Source organism: Lepidochelys olivacea (assembly GCF_965140295.1).
Source record: "Lepidochelys olivacea isolate rLepOli2 genome assembly, chromosome: 6".
NCBI classification, from domain to species: domain Eukaryota; kingdom Metazoa; phylum Chordata; order Testudines; family Cheloniidae; genus Lepidochelys; species Lepidochelys olivacea.
Genome location: NC_140416.1, coordinates 38,533,197 through 38,544,134, shown reverse-complemented (window position 1 = coordinate 38,544,134; position 10,938 = coordinate 38,533,197). Strand labels below are relative to the sequence as shown.

Sequence of the window (10,938 nt, the reverse complement as noted above, 5' to 3'; positions counted from 1 at the left end):
CACACTGACACCCGGGCGTTTCAGCCAAGATGCAAGAAGTGTTAATCTTCTTGCTGAGGTGGAGTACTAGGAGCGCTCTAGCTGTGAAGTCAGAGTGCTCTACGTGCCTTGCCAGCGTGGACGGATAGTGAGCTAGGGCTCCCAGAGCTGCTTTAATGCGCTCTAACTTGCAAGTGTAGCCAAGCCCTTTGTCTCCACCTATCTCATAGTTAGACCCCCTGCCATGCTCCCTCCAAAAGGCCAAAGCAGTAGGTTGTTAGCTTTGGTGAAAGAGATAGCGTAAAGCTACAATAAATGACTTTACAATAGCAAGGCTTATTAACTTAGGCTCTTACGCAATATCCTCTGAAGTCAATGGAAAGGCTACCATTAACTTCAGTAAGTGTTGGAGTAGGCTCTTAATTAAGCTTCTTTCTTTTGGTAAGAACAATTTTCCACTGGTTTGCTCTGTAATTAATTTTCTCTTTAGTGTACTATGTGTCTGCTTCAGGTGAAGGCTTTTTGTGTGTGTATGTTCAACATTAGGCTCTTTTCCACCTAATAAAGATTTTCTTCCCAAAATAGTGACAGTCTTTTAGGCATTAAAAATGGTGGTAACTTGTCTGCAGAAGCACAACAAGCAAATATGATTGTATAGCTCATGGAGTAGCACTTTCAAAGAACTTGGGATACCTGTGAAGATTATGATGTGTGAAATGTTTTGCCTGCCACTTTTTTCTGCTGCTGTTCATTTCTGCAAGGAACCAGTGCAGAAGCTGCAGAACACAGTTTATTTTTAGATCATTCCTGATAAAAAGTGGACTTTAGAACATTACAAAAACAGATATCTTTAGAAACAAGTTTAATTATGATTCTTAATCAATTCAATGTGAATTACTTCACCTATATTCATATGCTAAAGCTATTTTTCTTACTGAGGATTGTTCTCCAAATTACATATATGTATTTTAGAATAGATCCCTGCAACTATTCCCTTCAAACACAAAATCACTGCAGACAGCCTTTGCAAGAATAGATTCTGAAAATTCATTTTAATTATCCAGTCCCTCAATACTGTGGACTAATTCTGAAAGTTATGGAATTTACATAGCCAACAGCCACAATACTTAATTAATTCCTTAGATATGGAGCACACATGGCCATGCACTTTTGGAAAGCAGTTACTGCACATGCATGCACAAGCACTGTCACTGATTTCCCAAGCTCTGTGCATTGTATACAGGCGATCAGCCGTCAGAATGCAGCATTTTTTAAATGCATTTTATGTCACACCAGATTAATTGTTCAGAAGAGTACGCCAGTAGATTGCAGTCAACTTGAAATAAATAAAGATAATTTGCTGACGACATTTTTTCACCGTTCTTCTGGAGTCATTTGTTTACTGACAGCCAAAGCAATTCCTCCCTTCTGGGAAAAAATAAAAGAGAATTTCAGTAAAACTTGCAATCAAATTAAAATATATTTTTTTCAGAATAGGTATATTAAATATGATGTTTTAAAATTTTATAGAAGCAGTTCTTTTAAGGTCTGATGTGAGTTATGAAATCTAATTTTGTTTTCATAGCTCTGTGATAAAATTTTATCAATGTTATAAAAAGGGTCTTTACTAAGAATGACCGGAAATCTGAACTACCTGGTCATGCAATAAAAAGACATTCCTCTACTGCGAAGTGTCAGACAAGCAAAGTTTAGCTGAAAATTGATCGATAAGTCTTCCTTTTACACTTGAGTGCACTCACTTTTTCTTCATAGGATAATAGGGGTTTTTTTTAATGGTTTTTCCATTAACATCAGACTTTACTGTTAGCAAGAAAAAGGCAGACATAAAAAGAAGAGACAGAAACAGTCAAGAAAAGCTTTAGTGATCTTTAATGATATGGTGCTACAACTTAGAGATGGGTTTTGTTGTTGTTGTTTTTTTTTAAACAAGTGACAACTTAAAAACTCTCGGATTCTTCCAGCAGTGGCAGTAAAAATCAGCTTCACCACCTATCTGGGGTTTTTCCTTATGCTGGGGGAATCCCTGGGTGGCATAGAAGCTATGCTCTGTGACATGAGCTGTATTTCCTGTACTGGGTCCAGGGTAGTAGCAGGAGGAGACTCCATGTTTCTAAAACTAAACTCGCTCTTTATTAAAGGAACTGCTTACAGAGATGCTGTAACTGCAGGTAGAATTCTAACCATGTACACATACACTGGTCTCCTGGCCTCCTCTACACTATTCTCCCCTGAAATGTGGGTTCCTCCCTTCAAATTCAATGTAGGTTGCATCCAGTTGGACAGCTGTTTTTTTTAATTTGTGGGGCAGAGAAAGCAAAAACAAAAGGTTTTGCTGAGTTTCTCAAAAATTTGCTGAGCAACAAGATGCTTAATTTTGAGAACTCAAATAATTTTGGCAAATTTGATTGTCTTTTTCCCCAAATTTCACAATATTCTCTCTTTCTTTACTCAGAACACTACCATTGTCTGTGGCAAAAGTTTGCAAAAGTGCACAGGTGAATAACCGCTTCTTCATCCTTATGGCAAAATGAAGAGCCCCGTAAATTTGCTGTGCTTCATCTGCATGCTCAGCTCTGTCTGTGAGTTTGACGCTGTGTCGCTTAACTGTTATATTGGGTACTTATTGTTCTTTTTGAATATTATTGTAAGCAGGAATGAAGCTAGGATTTTTGAGGACAAGAAATTCATTGGTGTCCCTGGCTTACCTATATGTGACATCACCAGCCAAAACTGCAGCAGTCCAGTGTACTTATAGACAGATGTCAAATGAATCAAAACTGTGAGACCATATAATTTAATCCCTGATTTATGAAACAGGAAATGTGTATACTAAGGGACTGATTTATTATTATAAAACATTCAGACCTCTGTCTTGCGAGGTCACTGCAATTTGTCTGCTTTGTTGGGTTAGGCAAAAGTGGGTGCTAATCTGCATTAATAGCTCTGCCCTCAGTTAGTCCAAAACGCAAACCAGAGAAGTGCCTCCCCTTTTTATTGATTTTAATTTGCTAGGCTTACCTTTCCCCTAAATTGGTCACAGTTTTATGCAGAAGACTGAAAGGTAACATTGAAAGGTTGCCTTTCTCCTGCATATTCACTTGAAATATTTAGTTTATTAAAATTCATAATCTCTTTCACATTAGTAAGATTTTTTAAAAACTTTTGCTTCAACATTTTCATACAATAGCTTACCTGTGAATATAAGAATGACTGGTAATTATCTCATGACTGGAAGGATTTTAGATCTTTCAAGAATACAGCATTACTTGTGGCTAACATTCTTTTTAAAAAACAAAATAGTTTTATTTATTTAGTTCTTTTAGGAGAGCAATAAACGATTGATTTATAAGCACATACTCTTGTGCATGTTCGGGAGAAGAAGGGGTTCGAACAGGCCAGATCCCTCGTTGTACTATAGCATATTTGCATCACTAAAGTGATTATAAAACTTCCCTAAAGGTTCAGCAGGCACAAAAATCCTGGCTCCAATTCACTCCTTCCTGTTTTCTCCTTCTCTGGCATATAGTTTGCAAGGGGGTATGTCTGGTGATCCCTGGCCAGCGTTATTGCCCATATGAACCTTTACAAGCCAGTGCAAGTTAAGCGTGCCAGTGTTGAACTGGCTCCTGGAAATCCAGAGGTATAAGGGAAAAACAACCGGGGCTTTAGAATACCTTTGCCCCCTCTTCTCAGGTGTGCCAACCAGAAGCTCTTATGCAGGTTAGGAGCTGGACCAGAGAAGTCTCCTTAGTATCTTATTGCTTATATGTTAACTTGACTGAAGGCAGTAGAATAAGACTGCTTTAAAAGACACATGGAAAAATAAAATAAAAAAAGGAAAGGAAAAGAAACAGGAACATCCTGAGGGAAAGAGGCTTAAGTAGCCTAACATTTTGGATGGACAAATACACATATTTCTATGAAACCCATGAATCTCCCACCCCATATTATTACATATAATGCAAATTCAAGTTGAATTTAACATGCTACAGAAACTATGCAGTTTGCATGACCTTTTAAAAAGGCAGATTTTTATCACCAGCTGAAGGCAGTTCAATTAAAATTGGAGGTTTAACCACCCAAAAACCTACTGGAACTGTCTTGATGTGTTTTAATCCTAATTGCAAACTCTATGCAGCTAACAGAAAACAAAGCCGCATAGCTACTTTTTCAGTTCTGCCTCTTATCTGTAGATGGTAACTTTGCAGTACCTTCATAAGGGGATTATAATATGATTTTGAAGTGATCTTTACTTTAGGAGTTGACTAAGGCTAAATGAGGCCTGGATCCACCAAAACTGCAGAGATGCTTCCTCTTCACTTCCTCAAACTCCTTGATCTTCATTTTTCATTATCCCAAACAGGGACTTTCCTCTCAGACCCTTTTCCCCTCCCTCATTTTCTTCCTGTCTTCCCTCGCCCACCAATGGGCTATCTAATTTTGCTTTCAGTTTATTTAAGATAATAAGGTTGTACAAATGTAAGAGAGTGCAGAATTTGGCCCTTCTCATTTATTCACTGAGTAGGTCCCTTTCAGGCCACTTGACCAAGATTCCTAGTATAATGCCTTAGCAGATCTATTGTATCAGGAAGCAACCTCTTTTTAACCATAATCTTGGGGGAGGGGTACTTCTTTGTGGATACAGAAGAAATGGATCTCATAAGAAATACAAAAACTGGAGCACAAATGCCAAGGAAGAGTGAAGTATTTTGGTGTTTATATAGAGCATCTCATAAAGTTCTAACAGTAATGAACCCCAGAAAGGAGACCCACAGAAAGCGAACATCTAAATGGTTGTTATACAGTAGTTACAAGCAATAATTCCTGTTCCACTATGCTTATCAAACTGGACCTGAACAGAAACATACACTTTCTTATAAAATAAGAATCCACACAAAATTTCAAAAACACAAAGTGAGGGTAAACTTTTTTGAGATTCTAAAAAATCAGCTATTTTTTTTAACTTTAAAAACAATCATGTGCCTCTTCACTACCTTGTTTTGGTCAAAGGGTTTAAGGTATATTTAATACAGTACATCAAAAAAAGACAAGGGTGATACGTGATGGGATACAGAGCACTTTATCAACAGGTGTCTAGTTCAAAACTGGTTAAAGTCAAAGTAATTAATCTCACCAGATGGGCTGTGATGACCTATATGAAAGGAGTTGTTTGTCTCACTCCAGTTACTAAATGACAGTGTCTATATACAAAAATACCATCAACACAATTATTACTAAATGGCACTCTTGTTAACCTTAGAGAGATTCCATGAATTGAATTGGCATATAGATTGAACTAATCCTTCCCCAACCCCCAGCACACATCCTCTTTCTCCATATTATTTATTTAGGGCCTAATCCAAAACCCACTGAAATTACCAGAAAGACCCCCAAGACCTTGGATTGTAAACTCTTTGGGACATGGACTGTTCTGTCACTGTGACTACATATGTACAATGCAGCTCCTATCTCATCTGAGCAATTATTGTAATACAATTCCTTTAACTCAGTAATAATGATAAGATATTTTAAGATTTAGGATGGAAACACATGACACTTCTATTTCACCCGATAGAATTTGGGAGTTTGGTCTGCATTGTATGGTACTGTATGCAGCATCAGTGACAGAACTGAAATATGTTTGTTTCAGCTGTGCCAAACATGGGGTATACTTAATAGAGCTGGTCAAAATTTTTAAAATGTCAATTTTTTGATACCCCTCCGAACATTTCAAAGATTTTCATAAAAAATGTTCATGTTTTTTTATCAGTTCCAATATCTAATATTCACACTCGTATTCATTGCTAGTGCAAATTTGGTACCATATATTTTATTGTTCTGTTCTACTCTCTGACTGCAGTTGCTGCTGCCATCATTTCCAATTGTCCAGTGGTCCTGTGCCCTGCTGAGTTGGAATTATAGCCAGCAACAGCACCTCCTGGTCTTTACTAATGGGAATGGATGTCTCAGAAATGATTTACTCATCCCAGGAAGACACAAGTGATCTAGTGGGACTATCAGCGATTTGTATAAATAAATAACATACTTGAAAACAGTATAGATGTGGGGAAAGGCAAATAATAAATCACAGAAAAAGAAGGGAGGTGGAAATGTGAAAAGAAAGAGCTGTTCAAATAAAAGGCATACTTAAACACTTCGTTGCTAAAATTCACTGCAATTGTGGTGCTGTCCCTTTAAACTGACATTTCATAGTATAATATTCTGCATTTTCTGAATGTACCTAGGACAGTTGGAAGCAGTCAAGAGGTTAAACCTTATTCATTATTTCTTCAGTAATTTAAGTCTACATTTATCTTTCAAAAGATCTTTATCAAGTCTTTGAAAGAAAAGATAAGTAAAAATTCTAACTGACATTTCCTTAGTGTTATACCCTTTTTCCTGTAGGTGTGGTCACTCTAGCTTTTTCATTCTTTGATCTTTGAAGAAGAAACTATATATGTCTTTTAAATCTTTTCCAGTCACCTAATATAGTATTTTGACCAATTACAGAGCTTAATAATGATGAATAAGGGCAAGATTATTGCTGAAAGGGACAGTGTCAAGTTCTATTTCTTTCTTACAGCAAATAACTTGGAACCAATTTGCCCTTTTGCAAAAGGTTTTTTCTTGTGTTTTTAATGAAATTTGAAATTAACATTAATTGTGTGCTAGCAATATCAATTATGTTAACGTGCTACTGGCTTTTCCAATGCTCACCACTTTTGCTTGAGGTGTTGCACCAATTATTCATACTGTAGTTGTACACAAATAGACATCCTGGTCAACAGCCATCAATACTAGAGATATACAACTCATGACTGACACCCCAAAAGCACAGGCCACCCCCTGGCAGAAACTGAAAAAACTTGAGCATGTCTGAGATATATTTAAACTATAGCAAGAGAGTAGCTCCCAGACACACAGGCCTGGTTTGTAAAATGGTCACCACTTTTGTTCAGTCAATATGTGATGATGTTTTCCTTTTTCCTAACTGCATAATAGACATAGACATTACAGCAGTCATTTCACCTCTCATCATAATATTTTTACCAGCTCATGCCACTTGTTGGTAATACACTTAGACCTTGATTTGGCAAAGCACTTAAGTACATGTTAGCTGGGACTACTCACAGACTCAATATAAATATGCGTAAGTGCTTTCCTGGGTCAGTGCCTTAGTTAGTATGGGGCAAATCACCCCACTTCTCCGAGCCCAAATACCAGAACTTGGTGCTGGGGAGTGCTGGGTTGAAACAATCCTCCTCCAAGCATTGATGTAGTAGAAGGAAGCCTGAGTCATTGCTACTACTGATGCTCTAAGACTGTCGTAGCCTTTGGAGCTGCTTTGAGTTATCTCCACCGGGTACCGCAGAGGTTGATCTACATGGCAGTTGTTCTACTAGCCTCATCCCTACTCTCCCTGTACCTCTCCATCAAACTTTGCTTTGTGGAAGATGCTAAAAACAGCATCATCATTGCAGACTATGCACGACCTTAGGAAATTTTGTCTCCCCAGTGCTTAAACAGAACTGACTGATTCTGCTGCCCCTGGGGCTTTCCACAGGTGTCGGGAAAGTGGGAAGATTTTTCCCAGTGCATCCTACATGATGCTCTTCCTGAATTCAGAAAATAGCAACTAGTAGCAAATACTCAGCCAAAAAAATATAAAACATTTATCAGCGGCGTGGCTAATTACATTGAATGCTCTATCCACAGGCTGGTGGGTAGCCAGCCAGCTAAATATCTTAGCTTACCTAGTTGTTGAGGTGGTAATGAGCACTGGTAGTAAGAGCCAGAAGTGAACTGGGACTTTTGGCCTACATTAGAAAATTATAGTCACCATTAATATGTTGTGAAATTATTAAATGCTTTCATATTCTCAATCAAGGCATTGTTCATACCATGTAAAATAATTCTAAAATATTAATTAATATTTAAAATAAAATATACCTTTATAGCTTAAATAAGGAATGTTTTCATGACAAAAGGGTATTCCTTCAGTGTACAGATATATGTTGATTTGTTATCGTCAGAAAAGAGCATTGAAACACTTTTGGTATTCAAGGAACAGAGTAATTCCCCTTATAAATAATCACATGGACTTTACAAATTGATGTAAGGGGGAAAAATAGGTTGAACACCAACCTTCACAATGATCTTTTAAATTATGGGCAAATTTTGCTCCCATTTACAGTAGTGTAAATAAGGAGTAACTCCATTGATGTCAATGGAATTACAGAATTACAACCATGTAAAGTAAGAGTAAGAGAAGAATCAGGTCCTAGAGATTTTTTTCTATTTTTTATATGTATGAATACGAACATTCTAGTGAATTTCAAAGTTGAGACAGATAGACATATACAGTACATGAAAAAGTTAGAGACAAATGTATAGATCCTTCGGCTGCAAATTTTTAGGTTGGCCATAGAAGGGCAGGCGGTCACAAAAGAGGGTATTTTTCTTTTTCTTGAATACATCTTGCAAGTGAACACTTCGGGGCTATCAAGTCCTCATGTTAATTATGGATAAGAAAATGGTTTAGACAAGAAAAGCATGAGATATGCAGGCAGACAGAGTTCTCTTGAGGATACAGTGTACAGTCTGGTCATTGGTCTGTCACTGCTGATTTACATTTGGTTCACCTTAACGTTTCTGTAGCAGCAGGAAATATATTTTTCAGAGAAAGCTGTCAGGTTCAGGGATGTTGATACCATCCTAGCTTAATAATAAAATGATTCTTGTTCATACAAAAATATTGAAATCTGATTTGTGGCCTACGTGGAGCTGATTCAAATGGATAAAAAACAAAAACCGGACATTACCAGGTTTATTAAAAATGTGAAGTGGTAGAATACATCTGACGTAATCATGTAGTCAGGCAGCTATATGGGAGCCAATTACTACTAGATGGACCACCTAAGTTTCAACCAAATGGAACATTTCCATAATTTAAAAAAGCAAACATTTGGAAGAACAAGTACTGAATTTACTTGACAAGCACTGACAACAGTAACTATGAACTACTATAACTAACTTTCGGTGAGTCTATTCATTTATTAAAGTCTTTTATTCAAAGTGATTTTATATTATCCTTTTGGTTAAATTTTGAACTCTGATTACATTATGTTTTCTGTTTACTAGTGACAAATAGTAAATTTTACCAATTGATCTTGGGGACATTGTAAAGCTGGGAACAAAAGCTCCCTATTTTCATTTCATGAATATTGACAATCAATTGATGATTCTTTTAAGCATCTGAAAATTTAACTCAAGATAATTTTTTACCAGGGTTTTACCACAGCAAACCAGCTATCTATCCCCCTCCCCGCCCAGTACATCGAGTTGTATTTCCTGCAAAACTGACTTTTCCTCTCATAGAAACCAGAAAAAACATCTGAAGTGAACCAACACATTAGTGTTTTCACACAGACTGGATTTTCTTTCTGATTATGGCTGGTGGAAGAGGAGAGCTGTTTGCCACAGCCCAGCTGATATTCATAATGTGTAACTGGGAGACAGTATCCTGTCACACTGTAGCAATTACAACAGCTTTCTTGGAGGCTTGGGGGGAGGGGAGAGGCGATAGAACAATTGGCAGCCTTCCTTAGCACTTAGGGTGGTAGACTGAGATATGGATTCAGCCAGACTATTACATATATACTGTTTACCCATCATTCTGCACACTGAACTCCCACTAAAGTGAGTGGGAGTTTTAAGTGCAGATTGTTCGCTGGATCAGGCCCTAATTAGCTAGGCTGCAATTTACCTCCAGATGAGACCAGAAAATAAGCGACGAGAGGAATGAAAAAACATCATTAGCAATAGTTCAACTAGCCCCAGAGCACTAATCCTAATTTATTAGGGTTCTGTATTTGCACACTTCAGTGTAAAGAAAATCATATATAAAAAAAGAATGTCTAGTAAAATGCAAATTCCTATGCAGTTACAGTTTCATATCTGGTTTTGAGAATTCAACCACCAAATCCCTCTAAACATTTATTTTAAATTGTTTCTTTGGTTCTTTCTTCTTTGATTGAAGTAAAAACAGCCTGTATCCAATTATAAGTAAAATATTAAAAGCTGTTATGGAAAAGCAGTTAGTAGCTAACAATAGTCCTTATGATCTCTCCCAGCACAAATAACATCAGGGGAATGCTTAATCATGCTCAGCACAGCCAGTCTCCTGAACTCAACACCAAAGACCATACGTAGGCACTTAGAACAGGGGGTGATAGGAAGAATTAATGTGGCATTCAGTTGAAATGGGCTCTTTCATTTTCATGGAGCTGAATCAGGGTTATTGAGCTCAGTCACACAGAGACTACTTGGCAAAGATCTAGTGAAATGGGGTTTTGGTTGATTTCAGGCCCTTGAAGAAATGGTCAGGACTATGTTTGTAAAGGTAACATTTGACCTACAATCTCCCCAATAATTTTTATGGGAACTGTTAGTTTTCAAGAAATGGAAAAGTGGGAAAATATTTCTTTAATAAGATGAGGGATTTCTCAGTATTAGCTACACTATCATGTCAATTTTATGATGGAAAGTGGTTGCAATGTAGTAAACTTTACTGATATTATTTACACTTTCATCAATGAATTCCTCAGCAATTTGAATGTTCAAAGATAAGGTAAATATCCCTATTTAAAATAAAAGTAAGGTGATGTAGTAAGTGATAAGGTTACATCTTATGTACCATAATGATAAAGTTATATTTACTTAAAAATGTATTTGTAACTGTACAGCATTTACAGCGTTAGTAGAAAATGACTACATGTTTGTACAATACAACCTGTCCTTTTAGTTTCTCTGAAGGCGAGACAACAATATTAGTGGCATCCGGACCTTGCTGCTTTCGGATTCTGGCATAAATAGCTCTAACTTCCACCTGCTGCTTGATGGCTGTGAGAAACATTTTAGAAAACAAATTATTAAAAC

The 10,938-nt window shown here is 37.0% G+C and overlaps 1 protein-coding gene across 1 annotated transcript in view; it reads right to left on the bottom strand.

Annotated features, from left to right (window-relative positions):
- Window positions 1-905: 905 nt before the first annotated feature.
- Window positions 906-10,938, bottom strand: part of DCDC1 (doublecortin domain containing 1) — a 418,510-nt gene continuing 408,477 nt past the window's right edge. Inside the window, exons 39-40 of the mRNA XM_084631193.1 lie at window positions 10,793-10,902; window positions 906-1,407 (exon numbers count right to left, since the gene is read on the bottom strand). Of these exons, the coding sequence (XP_084487319.1) occupies window positions 1,354-1,407; window positions 10,793-10,902 (164 nt within the window). The 3' untranslated portion in view covers window positions 906-1,353. The remainder of the gene's footprint in view (window positions 1,408-10,792; window positions 10,903-10,938) is intronic.